This window comes from Diplotaxodon limnothrissa, linkage group LG16, assembly GCF_057381915.1.
Source record: "Diplotaxodon limnothrissa isolate DT_005_m linkage group LG16, D_limnothrissa_male_GT1.1, whole genome shotgun sequence".
NCBI lineage: Eukaryota > Metazoa > Chordata > Actinopteri > Cichliformes > Cichlidae > Diplotaxodon > Diplotaxodon limnothrissa.
The window spans coordinates 40,389,019-40,410,766 of record NC_140611.1 but is presented as its reverse complement, the minus strand read 5'-3'; the positions used below and the strand labels follow the sequence as shown (position 1 = coordinate 40,410,766).

Sequence of the window (21,748 nt, the reverse complement as noted above, 5' to 3'; positions counted from 1 at the left end):
TTCTTCTCCTCAGGTGTTACTTCTATGATCCTGCATGTTACCTGTTTTTGTCATGTTTTTGTCTCATCTCTCTGCAGTTATTCTGTTCTTGCCTTCATGCTCTTATTAACCTTCACTGGAGCTTTCCATGCAGTAGATCTGGCAGAGTAGACGGTAGAGCTTTGCTGAAGTAGTTTTAATGTGACCTTTCTTGATCTTTCAAGTTCCTGAGATTCACAGGATGCCAGAGGAGAAACCCTCTGAGCCTGAAGCTCCGCCTCCACCTCTGGTCAAAGGTATCTACAAATGTCTGTTCTTTATATTCTTCTTCGTGTGGTGTTTGTCTTGTTGGTATGTCACATCTTTTCTTTTTTATTTCCATTCTTTATTTTTTTCCTAAATTAATAATAAGAAAGAAACCTTGATGTTCAGTTTAATGTGGTGAGAAATTGAAATGAATGATGATGTTTTAAAGTACCTGAAGCAAAGAAGCTACAGCCTGAAGCCCCTGCTCCACCTCAGAGAGAGGAACGTCCAGCTCCAGAAGGTAATGTTCATGATGCAGTGAGTCACTAAAAATGTCTTATTTTATGTGCTTGTGGGTCTTTATTGGCTCACGTTCTCAACTGTTTATGTAAATGATGCGAATTACAAATCTTTACCAGAAAGCATCATACTTTTACACAAACTTCAGGAAATCTCATGATATATTATATTGGATACATACACTATATTTAAAACTTTAGTCAGGTTTTTGTAGCACAAACTCACCAACTTTAGCATGAATATGAAATTCAAACTATTCACGATTATGCTCTCAAGATCTTTCAGATTTAATGAGTATTTTTTAGGCTTTTTTTTGTCTCTTTAATTGTTGTGTGAAGTATTTTCTTGCTTTCTTACAATGCGTAAATAGCATTGAGTTCTTGCTGTCAGGTTTTATGTGTCTCCTCTTTGCCCCAAGCTCTTACAACTCTGTGGTTCCTGTGTTAAATGATGGTAATATTTCTCTGTTAACCTTGAAGAACCAGTAGTCTTCACCCAACCTGAACCTTACCCACCCAAACCAGCAACACCAAAACTGGTTCATTCAGAACCTGAAGTGAAACCCGTGAAACCAGTGGTGCCTAAGCCTGAAGTGGAACCCGTGAAACCAGTGGTACCTAAGCCTGAAGTGGCTCAAATTAAGCCTGAGCTCCAAGAACCAAAAGCTGTCCCCACTAAGAAAACGCCAGAGGCCTTAAAACCAAAAGGTAATGTAATGAACACTTTGTTTTTCTGATGTTCAAATGGAAAGTCATTACATCCCAAGTTCTTCTAGTTTTGTTTCATGTTGCTGTGACCTAAGTGTGCACTTCTTAACATGTTCATATATGTCATGGATGTCCTTTGCTGCTAACCTCTTGATCTTTAAGCATTAACACTGTCTATAGTGTGGACCACACGTGGTGTTTGGAGTGTTTGAATATAGCCTTTAAAAAAGACATTGCTTTGGTGTATAAATAACAAATCTAACAAATTTTGATCATGAAAATACATCTATGGTAAGTAAAAGAATAAACATTCAAACATAAATGCTGTGCAAAGTGCCAGCTGTAGACAAACTAGCAGAAGCCACAATTCAGCCAGTCTCTACAATGATTACTTCAACAAAGACTGACGCTAGCAGAACAAAACCGTGGTTCAGAGGGTTGGGAAGCTCATCTGTAACCGGAAAGTTGCCGGTTCGATCCCCCAGCTCTCTCTGTCCTGGTCGTTGTGTCCTTGGGCAAGACACTTCACCTACCGCCTACTGGTGTTGGCCAGAGGGGCCGATGGAGCGATATGGCAGCCTCACTTCTGTCAGTCTGCCCCAGGGCAGCTGTGGCTACAACTGTAGCTGCCTCCACCAGTGTGTGAGAGTGAGAGTGAATGAATAGTGGAATTGTGCGCTATATAAATCCAATCCATTATTAAAAGGTAATGAAGGGACATGTTTTTCATGTGTGACACTAACTCTCTTTACAACAAACAAGGCTCAGCTGTGTATTTAATGTACTGTGACTGTGTCTTTCTCTAAGCACTCGATAGAGTGTTGACGCCACCGTGGTTACCAGAAGGTTACTGAACATATACACTGTATGCATTTTTTCCTTTAAAGTACCAAAACCACCAAAGTCAGAAGAACCTGTACTTCACCCAAGTGCAGTCCTTGCTTCTCCATCATTGGAACATCTTCCAACTGAAGGTATAGATTGTTAACCAAAGTCGTGTTGCTTCTTTTTCTCTAATATCATCTTTCCTACTTTGACTTCACTCATTAAGAATGTATCTTTGATTCCATATGAATCTTAATTGTTAGCTGTTGGATAAAAAAATACACAATCTTCTCTTAAGTGCAAGAAACACCAAGACCAGAACAACCTGTACCTCAACCATCTGCACCCAAAGTTACTCCACAAAAAGTTGAAGATGTCCCAGTTAAAGGTACTACAAAGAGTTTGTTGAAAAGCTGCTGTGTTGTGCCGGTTTCTTTTATACTTGTTAGTATAACTTTTGCTTTTCTGAAATATCTTACATGAATATCTTTCAGCATGCTAAGCACTCGTTAGAGTGTGACTACAAATTTTTGGTATTAAAAAAAAAAATTAAATATTAAATAAATCTTCTTTTAAGTTGCTTTAGAATCAAAGATACACGAACCTCCAAGAAAACCATATTTGCTGGCTGATAAACATCAGCAGGAAGTAACTGAACCAAGGGACCTGGAAACTCCAGAAAAAATCAAGGCTCCTGAGGTTCCTGAAGCACCAAAGAAGGTTCCTGAAGCACCAAAGAAGGTTCCTGAAGCAACAAAGAAGGTTGCTGAAGCACCAAAGAAGGTTCCTGAAGCACCAAAGAAGGTTGCTGAAGCACCAAAGAAGGTTCCTGAAGCACCAAAGAAGGTTGCTGAAGCACCAAAGAAGGTTCCTGAAGCAACAAAGAAGGTTCCTGAAGCGGCAAAGAAGGCTACAGAGGAACCGAGGAAGCTTCCTGAAGAACCAAAGAAGGTTCCTGAAGAACCAAAAAAGGTTCCTGAAGCACCAAAGAAGGTTCCTGAAGCGGCAAAGAAGGCTACAGAGGAACCGAGGAAGCTTCCTGAAGAACCAAAGAAGGTTCCTGAAGAACCAAAAAAGGTTCCTGAAGAACCAAAGAAGGTTCCTGAAAAAACAAAAAAGGTTCCTGAAGAACCAAAGAAGGTTCCTGAAGCACCTAAAAAGCCTCCCAAGGAACCAAAGAAGCTTCCTGAAGAACCAGTTCCAGAAACACTGAAGAAAGTTCCAGAAGTAGCAAAAACAGCTGTGGTAGAACCACAGAAAGTTCCAACAGCACAGGTTATAGAACGATCAGCAGAGCCAGTGAAAGATCTAGAAGTGTCAGCAGAACCACAACATTTGGAAACACCAATACAACAACCGCAGGCCAAAAAGTCTGAAGGTAGATATGTCTGTCAATACCATTTGGTTGGTCTTATAACCACTTACTAGTAACTCATCTTGACCTATTAACACAATAAGTTGGCCTTGTTGAAATGCCGTAAGCTTTCTTCAAAGATTTTGTTATGATTTGTGTGTTGACTGTTCACTGTTTGTTACTTCATATCAGTCATCCAAACAGTCAAACAAAGGGGGATACCAACAGCTCTAGCTAAACCACAGCTGGAGGCGAGTACACCAGTCAAAGGTATGCTTTGACTTTGAAAGGTTCCCCGTGGATATTCAGCATTTTTATGAATTCCTTAGAACATGACTAGATACGTTTGCTTCTATAATCAGATGAGATCGTTGCTTCTGGAAAAGTAGAAGACAAGCCAAAGGCCATAGAAATCCCTCAGCAGAGAGGTAGAAATTCATAATACTTTTAAAATAGTTGTAAAATAAGGGTCGTAGTTGAATATGTACCACACTAAAGTTTGTATTTTTGTGTCTTGGTGGTGTGTATGTGTCGTGTTTTCTTCTTGGCCACCGCTCCATGGTGCATTTCTTCAATCTTGGGTAATATCTTAAAATTTATCCCAGTTCCTCTGAAGACTCATCTGAAGCCAACAGCTGAGGTTGAAGGCAGAAAGGAGTGTCCTGCAGAAAAAGGTGTTGAAGAAAGGACTTCCCTTACAGAAGCTGACTACAGGAAACAGGAAGTCGACACATATGAAGAAGGAGTCAACGAGTCAACTGCAAGAGAAGAAACCATTTTGAAAACTGAGATAATGGAACAAATTGAAAAGACAAAGGAGGTGGTTTCTGTATCATACAGAGAAGATCGTCAGGTAGAGATTATAGAGCAATGGAAAACAGATTATGAGGCTGAACAACTGGAGTGGACTGGACCTTACAAACCTGAGAAAATAGAGAAAGAAATGTCTCAGTGGTCTGCTTCTCCAACTCTAAAGGGGTCTGCCCATTCTCCTGCAGAACAAGATGTTGCACCTCCACCTGAAATGTCTCATCTTTTGCAGAAAAAGGTTTCTTCTCCTGATGTTGGTGTTACATCAGAAAAAGAGGCTTACAAGAAGAAAGAGCAGGCCGAAGAGGCTGGCCTTCCTACTGCGTATTTACAGACAAGAGTTACTGAATCATTATATCATGAAGAAATTCAAGACTCTGCAATAGAGGAACTTAAGTCTAAAAAGGTCACCACATCAAAGAAGCCGAGAGCTCTTACAGAAGTAATTTGTTTGAAGCAAGATGGGTCTGTTGAAGGTAAAGCAGATGTTCCCCAAACCACTCTTTCTCACCCTGCAGCAGTTTCTCCTACAATGGTATCTTCAAGTCAAGACATGGTGAAAACTCCTAAAACTTCCATAAATGTATGTGATGAAGATATTCTACCTCTGGACAAGCCAAGTCTTCTATCAGAAGATGCATCGATTAAACAAAGTAGGGATGGATCACGTTTTGTTACAGATCAGATTCCTTCACCCGAGGAGAGACGCTGTTCGGAGGAAGACATTTCTCCAGCAAAGAAGTCTGTTCTGCCAACCAAACACAGCTCCCCTACACTCTCTGAGGCAGTTTTTGGCCTAATAGAAGATCTGTCCCTTGAAGAAGACACTCCTGTCAAGAAACCTATTCCTTCTGTGCCTGCTCCAGTAAAAACATCTCAAGTTCAGCAAATCTCTCCATCTTTGAGAGTTTCTGAGGAAGCAAACAACTCTGCAACTGAAGCTACACCAACAAGAGCAGATGACAAGAAAGCAAAGAAGCCAACACAGAAGACTGACCAACAGGCTCTTGATACAGGTATCTGAGCCACACAGGCTCCACGATCGCCTCTCTTAAACTTTACTTTCACTAATATCTTGTACTCATCGTGGTTAACAAGAAAACCTTAGTCCATATTAAGCTGATCTTTTTAATGACGATTTGAGGCAGTCTTGGTCTGTTAACCTCTTTTACTGCTGGGATTTTGTTTTCATTCATCATCTTCATTCTTCAGCCTTCATCCACATCTTTATCTCTGTCGCTGTTTCAGCCTGTTTATGATGTTGGCAGAAATGTGCCTGAAATATCTGTGTCTAGTCTTGGCTGACTGTGCTGCTGTCTCGGTTGTGACCTTGACATCTTGTATTCCTAAAGTGCCTCCTCCTGAGGAGAAGAAACCATCTCTCCCAGCACCAAAGCCTTCACCTACTCCTCCTCGTGAGCAGAAGGGGGCTCCCCCTGCAGGTAGCCTGTTCAGTTTGTTCCTCATCTTTGCTGAATCTTAATGGGCCAAACTTTTTCTAATCTTCATCTCTATTTGTTTGTCCCTTCTGTCTAAGTCATCTTCAGATTTCCATGTTTATTTTTTGTTTTATGTACTTACTGTGAGTCAGTTTGTCGTGACCTTGGCATCTTGTATTCTTAAAGAATCTCCCCGAGAGGAGAAGAAACCATCTGCACCAGCACCAAAGCCTTCACCTCCTGCTCCCCCTGCTCCTGTACAGAAAGTTGCTCCTCCTGCAGGTAGTTTCTTCGCTCACTTTTGTTATTGTTGTAAATGTTGTCTTTCTGTTTGGTTTCATTTGGTGGGTGACAATCGCCTCATGTTTGCTTTAACTTCACTGGCTGACTGTTGTTAGTCCTCTCTGGTGTCTCTACTGACCACATGGCAATCTTGGTCATGATCTTGGCATCTTCTATTATTATTTCCTTCAGAGGAAAAGAAACCATCTTCTCCAGCGCCGAAGCCTTCGGCTCCTGCTGCTCCTGCAGCCAAAGTTGCTCCTCCTGCAGGTACTTCTGTTACACCTCTGTTTGTTATTATAAAAAATTCTCCATGTTGTCTTATTCTGTTTCTGTTTGAGTTACTGTTATCTTTGTTGCCCATGTAAACTTTTCTTCCATCTTAACATCTTTATATTGTTCTCTGTCTGTTCCAATTTGTTGCTACTTTCGTGTCTTCTCTCTTGGTCGTAACCGTTGATATTTTGTACTTCTAAGTGTCTCCTCCTGAGGAAAAGAAGGTGCCTCCACCAACAACCAAGCCAACAGCAGAGAGAGTGGGTCCCCCCGCAGGTAGTTTCCACTGCTTATCATTAATCTTACTGACTGTTCTGTTTGTCCTGCCTTTGAGAAATCTGTTGGGTCTTAACAACAGTGAATTCTGTAGTTTTATACGTTTCGTTCATCTGTTTGTCAGTTGGTTGTTGCTTGTTGACCAGATCTTTGCCAGTGATTTAATCATGTTGGCGTTCTTGTAGCTGAAGTTGCATCGTTGGAGAAGGAAGCTCCTGCACCAGCCGTAAAGGCTGAACCAGCTCCTGTATCAAAGGAAATCTCGCCGCCTGAAGGTAACATCTGTTCTTTCATGTATGCTCCTCTCTTATGTTTGTCTTCTACTTTGAAGCATTTTTAATGGCACAGCTTCAATCTTCATACCAAACATATTTACCTTTTCTTTTAAAATGTGTTTCCTGTTTACATCTGTTGGTCTGTTTCTATACACAACAGTTCACTACCACACTTTGATCCAATTCACTTCTTTAATATTAACACAATTTGCTGAATGAAGCCAAATGACCTTATAAAGGATGTTTAAACATCTGGGGGCATCATGTTTGCAGTAATAAAACGTGTTAAACAGCTGATGAACTTCCTGCTTCTTCTTAAAGCTCACTGTCTCTATTTCTGCAAAGTATTCTGCTGAAAGCTCAAAGCAGTAAAACAACCCCAAACACAGCTGCATGCCTCAAACAAATGAACCATCTTTGGCTTTGACTGAGCCTTTTGTCTAACTCTGTTTGCATTGTTTGTACTTATAATGATTTTATATAATTTTTTGCAGACAAGGAACCAGTGTCAGCACCTGGACCAACAAAAGGTATGCAAAACCTTTTTATTTCAAAGAAACAAAGCACAACCTGCTTCAATTTTTTGTAGCCTTTTAGGATATTTTAGTTTCATCTACATGTGTAAGTGTGATTCTGTGTTATACTGTAGAAAATATTTTATTATTTTCTGTGTTATTATGGTGATATTATAAAAGGTGCATTTGCTGCCCAAACCACAGTGCCGTCTCTTAAGCAAAAGGGTAAGATTCCTGTTCAGGAGGCAAAAACACCCGAATCACCTAAGCTGAAGAGTAAGTTCACCAGAATACCGAAAGAGAAAGAACCAGAACCAGAGGTCATTAAGCTGAAGAAGGTTCCAGTGAAACCTCCAGAGCCAGAGAAACAAGTCGTAACTCATAAGGCAGAAGTGACGAGGCATCACGATCCAGAGCTAGCAGTTCATGGGCTTCATGACAGAGACGATCGAGAGATAATCACACTTGGTAGAACTGAACGAGTATTCACTGCAGATGAGGAAACTATTGAGTTAAGCCATTTTGAGGAAATGGAAAGCCTTACAGTTGTGCAAAAACCAGAACCTGGCAAATGGACAAGAACCTTAAAACCTCAGAAAGACGAGGCACCGGAGGAGCCGCATGTCGCAAAGAAGAAAATAACTAAATTGCCAAAAGCAGATGAGCAAAAAGAATCAGTGAAACTAAAACCATTTGAAACATTTGGGAAACAAGATGCTGAATTACAAGCAATCAAACTAAAAAAGGTGCCACCTAAACCAAAGGAGCCTGAAAAGGAAGTCATAACTCATAAAGTTGAAGTGACAAGGCATTATGATGCAGAATTAACAGTCCAGAAACTTCGTGATAGAGAGGATCGAGAGTTAGTAACAGTTGAGAGAAAGGAACGAGTTTTCACAGCAGCTGAAGAGACATCTGAACTCAGCTTTGCAGAGGAACCTGAAAAACTGGAGGCAGAAGATGAGAAATCAAGATGGGTAAGAGCCCCAAAAGCACCAAAAGAAGAGGAACCAGAGTCAGATTTAAATAAAAAGAAAATAAAAAAATTACCAAAGAAGGACGAGGACCAGGAAGTAGTTACACTGAAGCCATTTCAAAAACCCCAAAAACAAGAAGCAGCTGAACCTCCGAAGGCTGAGACAGAAGCTGAGGCAAAAACAGATACTGAGCGGAGTCCTTACATGAGAGGTGAGCTGCCACGAAGAGATCAACCTGCTGCTGCTGTAAAACACCAGAAAGATGATGACGATGCTCCACTGATGAATGACAATGCATCTCCACATATCAACAAAGACCAAAAGGAAATCCCACATAAGAAAAAGGTTGATCAAGTACCCAAAGATGTAGAAACTACAGCGGCCGAAAAGCTCCGCAGAAAACCTAAAATTATTTCTACACCTGATAAAGAGAAAGAGCAGGTTGTGTTGAAACCATTCACTAAAATCACCAAGCCTGAAGAAAAGCCAGAAAAAGCATCAGAAGAGAAGAAGAAGCCTTTGGACACAAAGGTACCCAGTCAAGCAACTAAAGAGCCGAAGGAACAACTTAAGAAAGCTGAAAAGACTGTAACGCCTAAAAAAGACAACGAAACACCTCAGGAGAAGGAGAAACCAGCTGAGAAGCCCAGTCCTCCAAGTCAGAAAGAAGAAGAGAGACCGAGTCCTCCAAAGCAAACCGATATCCTGAAGAAAAGTCCAGAAATCAAAAAGACTCCTTCACCCAAAGCCAAGATAAGTCAAGATAAGCCTGAAGAGGAAAAGCCCCTCAAACCTATTGAGCAGCTGAAGAAGGTTGAACTAAAAAAGACCCCATCACCCAAGATAGAGAAAATAAAGCCAAGTGAAGTGGAGCAAATTCCCATCGAGAAGAAGCCAAGTGGTGAAAAAGTCAAAAGGATTCCCAAGACTGTTTCGCCAAAAGACTCCACTGAAACCGTGACCCTCAAAAAGGTGCCCAAGAAGCCCTCACCAGAGGGGCCCTCAGAAAGGCCTGATACAGGGCGGATCCCTCTGGTGAAGGAGATCTCTCCTGGAGCTGTGGAGATGAAGCGGGTGACAACCCAGCCAGAGGAGGAGGTATGTGAAGAGGAGGGTGAAAAAATGGTAGCCGACGAAGATGAGGAGGTCTGGGACTGGGAGCTGGTTCCACCGGAAGACTGGGAAGGTGAAGGGGTGGATGGGGCGCTGGAGACTCCAGGCATGCCCGGCGCCAAGAGAGGTGAGGTGAAGGCCGGTGAACTCGTCCAGCTGATGACTCTGGAATCGCCTCATCCCATTTCAGACGATTCATCTAATCTTCATTACATCCAATTTTACGTTACATTATATATTTGTTCATCTGTTTGTCTGTCTGCTCATTGCCCATCCATCCTTTGTGATGTTTTTAAGTGGTCATCATCTTAAATCCGTCCTCAGTTGTGTCATCAGTCATTCGATGCTCATCTTCATCACTGTTTTTATTATTCACTGCAACAGTTTTTCCGTTTCCATCTCACCTTCATCCTCGTCACTGAACTTTTTTTTTTTACATGTGTGTAATTTGATGTTCAGCTGTGATCTGGATACGATCTTGAATCTTGGCTGTTAGTTTTGTTAACATCTTTATCTTGGTTTGTGTTGGAGACTAGGATGAGCTCTTGCAGTGAAGCTTAAAACTTGTCCTACTCTTTCTTGCTCAGATGGAAAACCAACAGAAGAGCCCGCGAAAGGCCGGGGTCGAGGATTTGGGGGTGAGAGCTCACTAACATTAGATCTCATCAGCACAAACCATTCGGCACTTTCATTTGCTTCATACACACTTGTAAAGCCAAAGTTGTTTTTTTGTGTGTGTCTTTAGAACAAAACCAAAAATATATTTTATGTTACAATTTTAATTTTGAGTTCAAAGCTCGTTTCTGACTGACAGCTGTGTCTGTGTATCGTCGTGAGCATAAATCTAAAGCTTTTTTGTCCTGTGGGATTCGTTGTTTGTGTCGAATATGTTTATTCTTCACAGTAGGTTTAAGTCACAGTAGGTAGCTCACAGTTTCAAAGTAAGCTGCTGTCTAATTCGTCACTTGCCCCAACATCTGAATCAACAAGAGGAGTTTTTGTGTCTGATGTTGCAGCGAGACAAACTCCATCTCCTGGTGAAGGAGGCAGGGGCCGGGGTCTAAAGCCAGGTGGAAAAGGCCCATCACCTCCCGAGGACCCATTTGGAGGATTCAAGCTCAAACCTGTCCAGCTGAAGTTCATTAAGAAGCTTAAGGACATTGTGCTGCAGGAAGCTGAGTCCATCGGCTCCTCCGCGGTGTTTGAGTGCGAGGTCTCGCCTTCCACGGCCATCACTTCGTGGATGAAAGATGACAGCAACTTGCGTGAGAGCCCCAAGCACAAGTTTACATCTGATGGCAAAGATCGCAAGTTGCACATTATTGATGTGCAACTATCTGACACTGGAGAATACACGTGTGTGGCTAAGAATGCGGGCAAGGAAATAACATGCACAGCCAAGTTAATTGTTGAAGGTAAACGATTGTTTTAATCCAACATCAATTTTTAAAAACTTATTTGACATTCATGAAAACACTTTTAATCACCTTTTTCCCACAGAGCTGCCTGTGAAATGGTTGAAGGAACTGGAACCAGAGACAACATGCATTAAGGGTCAGCCAATGTACCTCACCTGTGAGCTGAACAAAGAACGGGACGTCATTTGGAAACGTAACGGTCAGGTTCTGAAAACAAAGGCTGGAAAAGTGGCCGTTAATGTAATTGGCATGCAGCATGCTGTGACCATCCAGAACTCCACCGATGAAGATGGCGGCGCCTACACCTGTGAGGTCGATGGACAGGAGGACGTCAAGACTACAACTAACGTCAAAGTTATTGGTAAGAAGTCTGCAGAGCATGGTAGCAATGAAACAAGATAAATACAGTCATTGTGCCGTCCATCGTTCAGGGTGAGTCCACCTACAAGCTGGATTGGTCCCAGGCTGAAACTGTCCCCCAGCAGTTAAAAACCAATATGAAGGGCAGCGACTATGAACAGTAGAGCTTGTATTTATGCACCATTTAACCCTCCTGCCATCCTTTAAAAAACTCACACCCATCACCCTAGGGACCATTCTCAGCCACGCCATAAAAAGACCATATATCCATATTTTATTCCACTTTAAATTAGCCAACCTTGTAAAACTACTTCTCCCTGAAATATTCATGTAAAGTTTTAATTATATTTTCGTTGTTTTAACCCTTCAAATCCCAGTGTTATTACATGAGCGCCCTGTGTTATAAGCCCCAAAAACCAAAAAACGAAACTAAATATTTCCACAAAAAACCAGTTGAAGTAATATGTGATTGTCATTATAAGTAGGCCTTTAGATGGACCAAAGATTGGCACCAACATACATTTTGACCTGCCATTATTTTTTTTGCATTTTTTTTGCAATTTAAAAATTAAAACTTCAAGGCCCTGAGTCTTCATTGACATCCAAGAAAAGAAGAAAAAATAAAATCATATGATGATAATTTGGGGTTGAAAAATAGCGTTTATAATGGAAGTCAATGGGCAGAAAATGGTCCCCAGGGTGATGGGTGTGGGGATTTCTGCTGCTCAGCCATTTTAGGCTGATTTAAGGAATTCACACTGGAATATTAACATTGACAGGTAAAAACTATCCTGTGGCAAGTTTGGTTATATTCCACTGAACACAGTGGAAATGGCAGCCATTTAACACATAGCAGTGGCACAAAAAGGTCCCAAGAAGGCAGGAGGGTTAAGGCCTAAGTTGATCCCTGTTTGAGTTGCCTTATGCTGCACCAAAGAAAACAGACCATGGCACAACCAAAATTACTGTGACGGTGTGCAGTCTCATTGTTCTGGCAAAGATGGCTGCTCAAAGACGGGAATCCGTCGCCATCTTTAATATGACCTTGATGCATCAAGATGGCAATAAAGCTGCACTAGGACGGCATCAGTCTGCACACTCAAGCTCTCTTGCAGCCAATCTACCAATCCAGTGAACCAAAGATTTTCCCTAGTTACACAGAAGTCGTTGTCATATTTCCTTAGTGTGACTGAGGCATAAGAGTGTGTCTTGTTGAGCAGTTTTCCACTGTAGGAACAAATATAATGTGAACCCTTCCTCCTCAGAAATCATCAAAGACTGGCTGGTGAAGCCTCTGAGAGACCAGCATGTGAAACCAAAGGCAAAGGCCACCTTCAAGTGTGAGCTGTTCAAGGACACGCCCAACTGGAAGTGGTTCAAAGGAGAAAACGAGCTTACTCCCTCTGACAAGGTCGAGATCAATAAAGATGGAAAGGACATGACGCTCAGCATCAATAACTGCCAGCCTGATGATGTATCAGACTACACCATCCAGGTGGAGGATCGCAGATATACAGCCAAGCTGACACTTGGAGGTTGGTGTATCCACGTTGGGGAAGCATGAGGACCACGCTTTTCCAATCGCAAAGATTTCTAACTCTAACTTTCTTTGGGTGCTTTCAGAGCGTGAGGCTGAGATCCTGAAGCCACTCTCCAGTGTGGAGGTGGTTGAGAAGGAAGAGGCCAACTTTGACTCTGAGATATCAGAGGACGATGTGGCCGGTGAATGGAAGCTGAAAGGCCAGGTGTTGACTAGATCTCCGGTAAGATATTTAACAATGCTTTGTCTCAGAGTAAATTATTGGAGATAAATATCTGAATTTCAGGAGCGGCACCACGCCTCCAAACATGCTCCGTCCAGTTCTCATCTATATAGGTTCCCCCAGTTCACCAAGCTGTTCCTTCTCGTTTCCGTGCCCCACCCTCCCTCCGCTTTTCAAGTCTTCACTTCTATTTAGTGCACGGGGATCTGCCAGGAGCCGTCGGCTCTTTGAGGCCTTCCCCAAACCGCAGCTCAGTTCATGTCCAAGCGTCACCTTTACCTACTAATGTGCTGTCAAACCTAAAATGAGGACGTGGGCCCAGCTAGTGAGATAGCAGCTAAACGTGAGCTCGTCGCAGGACTCAGGCCACTCGAAACCACAAATGAGAGGATCATATACTTCTGTGCTGTAGTAAATTTAGTAGGGTTTATAGAAATGTGAATAGGGAAGTAGCACTCATGCCTCTTTGTTTTGCAGACCTGTGACATTAAAGCTGAGGGCAAAAAACGTTTCCTCACACTGAAAAACGTGCAGCTGGATCAGGCTGGTGAAGTGACATACCAGGCTCTGAACGCCGTCACCAGCGCTATGCTCACCGTCAAAGGTACGGATTTACCAAAGACAAAAATTCCCCTGTTGTAACCTGCTGCATTTTGTTGGTCATGGAAAACTGTTGCAGAGCAAACACGGTAAGAGAAGCTGTGGTTGTGTCTTTGTTTCTGTTATTAATTGCCAAATCGTTCGCACCTCTCAGAAATCGAAATGGGCTTTGTTGACCCGCTCAAGGACCTTTCTGTGCCTGAAAAGAAGCAGGCTAAGTTTGAGTGCACCATCACTAAGGACGTGTCAAAGGTCATATGGTTCAGGGGGACAGAGATTGTCACTCCAAGCCCTAAATATGAAATAATTGATGACGGAAAGAAGCACATGCTGATCATAAACAGCTGTGAGTTTGATGACGAGGCTCAGTACACGATCGAAGCGTTGGGTCAGAAATCAACGGCTCAGCTGATGGTGGAGGGTAAGTGGCAAAGAGAAGCGCCACGCTTCATGTTGTTCATGTTTCCTCTGTGAGCTCGCTCAGTGGCCAATGTCTGTCTGCGCTGACTCGATGTATTCCAGGCATGAGGCTGAGTTTTGTCCAGCCGCTTCAGGACCAAACGGTCAAAGAAGGTAACGCGGCACGCTTTGATCTCGAGCTGTCTCATGAGGACGTGCCAGTGGTCTGGTACCGAAACGAAGTCAAACTCCATGTGAGCCGAACGGTTCTGATTCACGTGGAAGGAAAGAGACACACTCTAGAAATGAGGACGCTGAGTCTAGATGATACCTGCCAAATTAAGGCAGAGGCTAAAGGCATTTACTCCATGGCCAAGCTGACGGTCGTAGGTAACTGCGCTCCCTCGTTTCCTTTTCACTTCTGTTTCACAGTAGCGTGACTTACATGACTCACTTTTTACATTGTCATATTGTATACTGCATTACAAGACTGCTCTTCACAGAGAAAAATTATGAAAATCTACAAATTATTTGTAATAAACCAAAACTTCCTGTCTGCTCCAGAGGGCGACCCCATCTTTGTGGTGAAGCTACAGGATTACTCAGCCACCGAGAAAGAAGAGGTGACCCTGGACTGTGAACTGAGCAAAGACGTCCCGGTGCTTTGGTACCACGAAGAGAAGGAAATCATCGCCTCCAAGATGGTCATCATGAGGTCAGAGGGCACGCGCAGGTCTCTGGTCCTGAAGAAAGTGGAACTGAGCGACAAAGGCAAATATGTATGTGACTGTGGAACAGACAAGACGTCAGCCAACATCAATATTGAAGGTAAGCACGGTGACATGATTGCCTAAATTCTTTTAAACATAAAAATCAGTTGAATCATAAATTAATCGTAAAGCTGTCTAAGATTTACAGGTTGCTAGGTCAAAATAAACCCGTAAAACGTTAAATGTTCAAGCCTTTCACTGCACAAGGAAACATGACTCCGAAGGGAGGTCCAGGCCTCGTCAGCCTAGTGAGCGACCCCGTAGCAACCTCACGTCTCTAAAAATGCACATCTCCACACCGGTCTGGGAATGACACATCGATGCCTGCAGTTCACATCAAAGACAGCAGCTTCTCTGCAAACGCTCACTGAGCAGCAGTAAAACCTCAGAAAGAGATGCAAAGAGCATTTAAAAGTTGTGCCTCACTGCTGAAATCCCCACAACTTTAAAAATGAATGAAAAATAAAAACTTTGAAGGCGAGCGTTCACAGTTTCCAGTTTTTTTTAACTTTTCATGGTGAGCTGTGGGCGAGTTTGCAGCCGAGTCAGCGTCTTCCATGGGAACTGCAGGAAACCATGGCAACGTGACCCAAAAATCACTCGGCAACCAGAATCCACATTTTCCCCTAGCGACTGACCGAGGCCGCCGAGACTGTGTATGAGGACAGATGATGGATTTACTTTCTTTAAATCAAAATAAAAAAGAACTTTGGATTAAAATGAGAAATCCGAGGGAACAAACTGAAACTGATAGTTTCCAGTTCTTCCATTTTTTGTTGTTTAGCTGTAAAATCAGTCCTTTCTTCCAGAAGCAAAACAAACTGCATTTTCATATCATGACCCTTTTCCCCAAAAGCACGCGACATCAAAGTCGTCCGGCCGATTTATGGCGTGGAGTTGTTTGATGGAGAAACGGCTCGTTTCGAAGTGGAGATCTCTGAGGACGACATCCACGGACAGTGGAAGCTGAACGGAGCGGTGCTCAGTCCGTCCTCTGTGAGTGCTTCATCACAAGCGCCTCATTGGCAGCGCTCTCCATAACATGAAGCCAGTTTATCAGACTGTTTACGTCTTTGTTTAACAGGATGTGGACATCATCGAGGAAGGAGGCAAGCACACGCTGATCCTCTACAACTGCAAAGTGTCCATGACCGGCGAGGTGGCGTACTCTGCTGCTAATGCCAAGTGCGCCGCTAACCTCAAGGTCAAAGGTAAACCAGCCCACTGACCTCATCATATTTTATAAAAAACATTTTAAATCATTGTAACCTAAAAATGTGAAACTAAAAATGAGAGCGTCTCATAGAATAAGCCAGCGGGGGATCGCAGCAGTTCAATCAAACCTCCGTCTGAGCTTCACCTTCTCAGGTCTGACTTCTCATCAGACTTCATCTCCACTGAACAAAGACACCATATATAAAAACGTCAATACTTTTACTCTGTGTTGGTTACTGTCACAGTTTGGGGCTCGTTATGACGACAGGAATCCTCTAAAATGAACTATACTGATAATTATGATTATCTAAATTCAACTAGGAGCCTAAGTTTTTCTGTTTTTCTCACTGTTTTTCTTCAGAACTCCCGCTGAACTTCCTCACACCCATGACTGATGTTCAGGTCTATGAGAAGGATGATGTGAGGTTCGAGGTCGAGGTGTCGAGAACTCCAAAGACTTTCCGTTGGCTCAAAGGCTCACAGGAGCTGCAGAGCGATGAAAAGTACGAGGTGATCCAGGAGGGAAATTTGTACGTCCTGGTGATCCGATCGGCCGCCTACGATGACGAGGCAAAGTACATGTTTGAGGCCGAGGACAAGAAGACGACGGGCAAACTGGTTATACAAGGTAATGTCGTGGTTGTATTCATTTTTTTTAAACTCCTTTGGCACCAGTGAAACCTTCAGAGAGTCAGGGCACATTATAATCATATGTTCACATTTAGATCAAATTATTACAGTTTTAAATTTGCCAAATAAACACTTCTGTCCAAACCTTCTCCAGATGAATCCAGTTTGGCAGATTTTTACCTCTGCTTTGTCTTCTGGTTCGGTTCACTTTGAACTAGAGATGGCACGATACCACTTTTTCATGTCCGATACCGATATCATAAATTTGGATATCTGCCAATACGATATGAATCCGATATAGTGTTTTTTAATCAATAAAACTGTTTTTTTTATATCTTGCTGCTTTTTGTATAAGTTCATACTCAAGTTAAAAAAAACACTAAAGCTATTCTGTTATACCTTTATGCAAAAAATGCACTGCACCCAAAATATTTCATAGTTCAGCAATACTGATCAAGCTAATAAACTTAAACCTGCTCCATCCTCCCTATTCTGGTGTTTTAAAGACAACTTAGCGTAAATATTAAGCAACCTGACTAACAGGGCTGCAAACTCCCAGCAAAAAAAAAAAAAAATAGGGAACCACCCCTCACGCTCCACCTCATGATGCTTAATCGACGTAATCAACTTTAATTTGATGCAGTGTGAAAAAAATGCACAGAAATAAATTATTTTTCAAGAATAATTAAATAGATTCAACATCTTTCTTCAACAGAACTGCACAGATGGTACCTTCCCAAAGGAAAAAGTACTATAGCTTACTAGGGTATATTAGACTTAATAGTTACTATATACAGTAATTGACTTCTATTCATTTTACATCAAATTAAAACTTTGGGTGTCAGATAATTATTTATTAAAAGCTCGACATTTTAAATGAGAATAAGAAAGAAAAGTATGTCTTTGTGCCCCCTTTTCCCTGTTAATGCCCTATCGCCCCCCCCCCCCCCCCCGGCTAAACTTTGCTAGATCCGCCCCTGCACAGTTACAGCCGTCAGCTACGTAGAAAAAGATCCTCGAGTAGAAAGTAACATTAAATAAATTCTAACAACAGCTGATCAAGCTTAAACGTGCTGCTGTTGTTCAGCCGCTGGTTTCCTCTTTCTGGTGCAAAGTGGACCAAAAACAAACCAGAGAGATGGACTCGCGACAGAAAAGCTGATCAGCTGATCATTGATCAGTTTCATGATTGAAGTAGCAGCAAGAAGAGGCAGTCGCTCCATATATCGGTTGTTAAGCTTAACGCTGGAATGCTTTACAAACACTCAGAGATGAACTTACACACTTGCTTTACTTCTCTCTGGGATCACTTCCTCGGAGATGAAATGCCGGTTTGGTAGCGAGGCTACAAACACACACAGCTGCTCCAACGTGCTACGGTTACGAGCCCAGTGTCACACGTTTTGTGAGGTGTTTTTTTGATATTTAATGGATCGGATTACATTTTTTATTTCTCTCCGATATCCGATCCAGTAATTTAGGTCAGTATCGGACCGATACGTAATATCAGATCGGTCCATCTGTACTTTGAACACAGCGCTGGTGCTCATTTTTGTTTGTTTGTGAGTCACAAATACAAATCTGCTGTGTTCTGCTTCTACTCAAAGTTAAATGTACCAATGTCTGATGTCTTCCTGTGGCAGGTATTCGCCTAGAGTTTGTCAAAGCAATCAAGGATGTGACAGTAAAGGAGCGTGAAACAGCTGAATTCAGCGTGGAGCTGTCACATGACAAGATCCCGGTGGTCTGGTACAAGAACGACGTCCGACTTCATCCCAGCAAAGTTGTTCACATGTCGGCACAGGCGAAGGTTCACACGCTGGCCTTCAAGGAAGTCATCATCGACGACACGTCCATGATCAAAGTAGAGGCCATGGACAAGAGCATGACCGCCATGCTCACTGTCATTGGTCAGTGCCTCCTTTCTAAAGCACATTGAAACAAATGACATAAAAACATAGGACCAGATGACAGGACTTTAGAAAGAACAAACATTAAAGCAATCACAACTCATTCTGATTTAAAAGAAAAAGAAAAAGAAAACAGGTGTAAACAAAGCAAACAGAGCAGGTGACAGCAAGCCACACCCACCAACATCCAAGAGTTCATCCTGTCAGACTGATTCAGACACGCTTCTCTAACGCCTGATTTTCATAATGAACATACGTTTCCCCACACAGAGGGTGACGCCTACTTCACCACTAAGCTGCAGAACTACACAGCAGTGGAGAGGGACGAGGTGAAGCTGGTCTGCGAGCTGAGCAAGGCTGTAGCTGATGTGAAATGGTTTAAGGATGGGAAGGAGATCACCCCCTCCAAGAACATCGCCATTGTCACCGATGGCAAGAAGCGCATCCTGATGGTGAGGAAGGCAGAGAAGGCCAACATCGGAGAGTACACCTGCGACTGCGGCTCGGACAAAACCACAGCTAAGCTCAACATTGAAGGTAAACCATGGATCTGTCCCAGCTCTCATGCTTTATGCATGCTGCTTCTCTGAAAATCTCTGAACACGTTCAGTTTTCAGCTGTTGGTAAAAGTCCATGTAAATACAATCAGTCTGACCTTTGACCTGACAAACAGAAACCAAAGTGTTTGGTAACGAGCTGAGACGGTAATAAACGGATCATTTGGCATCTGTAGCCGTCGTATCTGGATATGTGCTTTGTTAGTTACAGTTCAGCTGTTTGAAGACCTTTGACGTGAACATAAATGATGTTTTGTTCTGATAAGCACAGAGGTCACCAGGCTGTCAGAGCTTTGTCAGCATTTATCTCTCTCTGTAGAAACGTTGGAGAGGAGCACCGGTTGGGTTTCTTGGTGGATCCTCAGCTTTGTAGATTAGAGCCTCATCATTGGCGAAGTTAAATTTGACTGCTTTAACAAACAGGCGCTCCACGGGTGAAGATGTTGCTGGTTTTTATAGTGATTTCTGTCCTTTTGCAGAGCGGGATATCAAAGTTGTCCGTCCGCTGTACAGTGTGGAGGTCACGGAGACAGAAACAGCCAAGTTTGAGACTGAGATTTCTGAGGAGGATGTCCATGGAAACTGGAAGCTGAAGGGAGAAGCTCTTCATCAGTCAGCTGTGAGTCTGCAGTGACCCGCCTGGCAGTCGGTTTCATATTCATCGCCACAGAGATGCTTTCAGCTGACTTTCATGTGCTCGTGTTTACCTCAGGATGTTGAGATTAAGGAGGAAGGAACCAGACACCTACTGATCCTCTACAACGTCTGCATGGACATGGCAGGACCCGTTGACTTCTCTGCAGCCAACGCCAGATCCAGCGCCCAGCTCAGAGTCAAAGGTCAGAGGTCATTTTAGCCCTTATTTTTTAAACGATGGACAAAACGTCTCTGACACGGAGGAAGCTCCGTGCCGTTTGGCTGAAGCACACACAAACAGCAGCCCTGGTTTCTGTCACACACGGGTGTCGCACGTCTCTGTAAGTGTTCAGCCAATCAGGGCCTGTGGTTATTTTCACCACTTCAGTCTTTATCTGAAGGCAGGCTGCTCTCTGATTGGAGGAGCAGTAACCTGAAACACGAACCAGACCACAGGATCTCCAGCAAATGCACGCCGGTTCATTTGTTGAAGGAGCTAACCATGTCTTTACCCTCAGCTCGGTCCATCACGCTGGTCCATCCTCTGAAGGACGTGACGGTGACGGCTGGAGAGACGGCCATCTTTGAGTGCGAGCTGTCATACGAGGGCATCGCGGTGGAGTGGTTCCTGGGAGGGCAGAGGATGGAGGCCAGCGACCGGGTGAGTCTGACCACAGCAGCGCCCGCCTCTCCTGTAACTCGCTCCACACCGGAGAAACCGCTCACAGAGCTTTTCCTCCTTTTTAACAAAATGTTTCTCACTCATAAAACTTCTGCTTCACCACAAAAGAAGAAGGAAAAGAAATGGGACGACAGAAATAAAGAAAGTTAGTGTGGATCCAGTAAAACACTAAAAAATAACAGAGCGTTACTTTTATTAAGCCTTGAGAATTTTAGCGATTTCCTGCAAAAAACCGAGTCGGTGCAAAAAGAAATGATTTCATAGTTTCTGTTGTGATCACACAGACAGCATTAATGAAATACTATCTTTGTGATAAGAAAGCTTTGCTTATATGTTTTGTATTTCTGTTCTCACATTTGTAACATTTTCACTCCAGATTTGGAAACTTTTCTCTTTGGTTAGAAAATCCGAGCATACAAACCTTCTTTAGTGTGATTTAAAATGTGAGATGGGACCTTTTAGTGGAAACAGGTTTTCTTCAGGCACAAACAGACCTGCACTGAGTCTGTCACACGTCTGATTTTAAACAATCGCCATCAGGACACGTTTACGGTCGCCGGGCTCTGATTTGTTCCTGTCTCTGAGCAACAAAGCTGAGTTTTAAAAGAATTTCAAAATCTGAATCCCAGTTTGGATTATGAAGAAAAGACACGAGTTTTGTTTTGCAGATGAGGACAAGTTGTCTTTGTGATGTTTGATGTTTCTCTGGTTCTGCAGAGGCTGCAGCTAAAAATATCTGGGAGATAAACATGCGGCTCTTATCTGTGACTCTGACCCTCGAGTGTCGCCTTATCTGCACAAAGGCCTCAGATTCTTTCATCTCCATTAAATAAACAAATGTTTCTCAGCAGGTCGAGGTCATTTTGTGTTCCTGGTAGTTTCTAAACATATTACATGTGCTTGAATTAATAATCATGTTTTGCATTATAAGGAATGCATCAGCCAAACTAAATCTGCACTACTTGACCATCATTTGTTCGAACGAAGATTCCCCTCAGATGCTGTTTTCACTGTTTAACTGTTAGAGCACCAGATCCTCTCCCTGCTCACCTTTACTCATCGTCCTTTTGCGACTCTCTCTGTTATTTTTCTCTGAGAAAATCCTCAAAACACACCAAGTCCTGCCGTCTGAAGTTGCCTGTAGCTCTTCCTTTGTACTTCCTCTCCCATCACACTGTTTTTCTGTTTTCCAGCTTCCCTCTGTCACTGATATCTCAGATCTCAGCTGTAAGTCAAAAGCTTCTACCTGGACCCCGTTCCTACCGTTTGGGTCAAAGCCTGTCTACCCTCTCTGCTTCCCCTCATATCTGCTCTCATCTGCTCCTCACTACCACTGGAGCTGTTCCCAAAGCTGTGGTGATCACCCCAATACTGAAAAAAAAAACAGGATCCCAGTAATTTTGATCATTTCCGTCTCCAATTGACCATTTCTAT

The 21,748-nt window shown here is 42.9% G+C and overlaps 1 protein-coding gene across 5 annotated transcripts in view; it reads left to right on the top strand.

The window, feature by feature from the left end:
• The window catches only part of LOC146616718 (titin-like), a 175,934-nt gene that overhangs the window by 55,137 nt on the left and 99,049 nt on the right, over positions 1-21,748 (top strand). For 4 of the 5 annotated variants that reach the window (XM_085373943.1, XM_085373942.1, XM_085373941.1 and 1 more), the window contains 31 exons: positions 204-275; positions 455-526; positions 1,005-1,232; positions 2,120-2,206; positions 2,356-2,445; positions 2,635-3,435; positions 3,604-3,681; positions 3,774-3,839; positions 5,574-5,663; positions 5,847-5,942; positions 6,135-6,212; positions 6,420-6,494; positions 6,680-6,769; positions 7,264-7,299; positions 9,962-10,012; positions 10,391-10,789; positions 10,875-11,153; positions 12,418-12,687; positions 12,776-12,915; positions 13,393-13,519; positions 13,670-13,936; positions 14,038-14,304; positions 14,479-14,742; positions 15,541-15,680; positions 15,769-15,895; positions 16,261-16,527; positions 18,173-18,439; positions 18,710-18,976; positions 19,476-19,615; positions 19,709-19,835; positions 20,151-20,293. In XM_085373943.1, coding sequence (XP_085230069.1) covers positions 204-275; positions 455-526; positions 1,005-1,232; positions 2,120-2,206; positions 2,356-2,445; positions 2,635-3,435; positions 3,604-3,681; positions 3,774-3,839; positions 5,574-5,663; positions 5,847-5,942; positions 6,135-6,212; positions 6,420-6,494; positions 6,680-6,769; positions 7,264-7,299; positions 9,962-10,012; positions 10,391-10,789; positions 10,875-11,153; positions 12,418-12,687; positions 12,776-12,915; positions 13,393-13,519; positions 13,670-13,936; positions 14,038-14,304; positions 14,479-14,742; positions 15,541-15,680; positions 15,769-15,895; positions 16,261-16,527; positions 18,173-18,439; positions 18,710-18,976; positions 19,476-19,615; positions 19,709-19,835; positions 20,151-20,293 — 5,501 coding nt within the window. Of the gene's footprint in view, positions 1-203; positions 276-454; positions 527-1,004; positions 1,233-2,119; positions 2,207-2,355; positions 2,446-2,634; positions 3,436-3,603; positions 3,682-3,773; positions 3,840-4,016; positions 5,238-5,573; positions 5,664-5,846; positions 5,943-6,134; positions 6,213-6,419; positions 6,495-6,679; positions 6,770-7,263; positions 7,300-7,488; positions 9,502-9,961; positions 10,013-10,390; positions 10,790-10,874; positions 11,154-12,417; positions 12,688-12,775; positions 12,916-13,392; positions 13,520-13,669; positions 13,937-14,037; positions 14,305-14,478; positions 14,743-15,540; positions 15,681-15,768; positions 15,896-16,260; positions 16,528-18,172; positions 18,440-18,709; positions 18,977-19,475; positions 19,616-19,708; positions 19,836-20,150; positions 20,294-21,748 lie in introns of all 5 variants that reach the window. The other variant, XM_085373944.1, reaches the window with a different exon arrangement.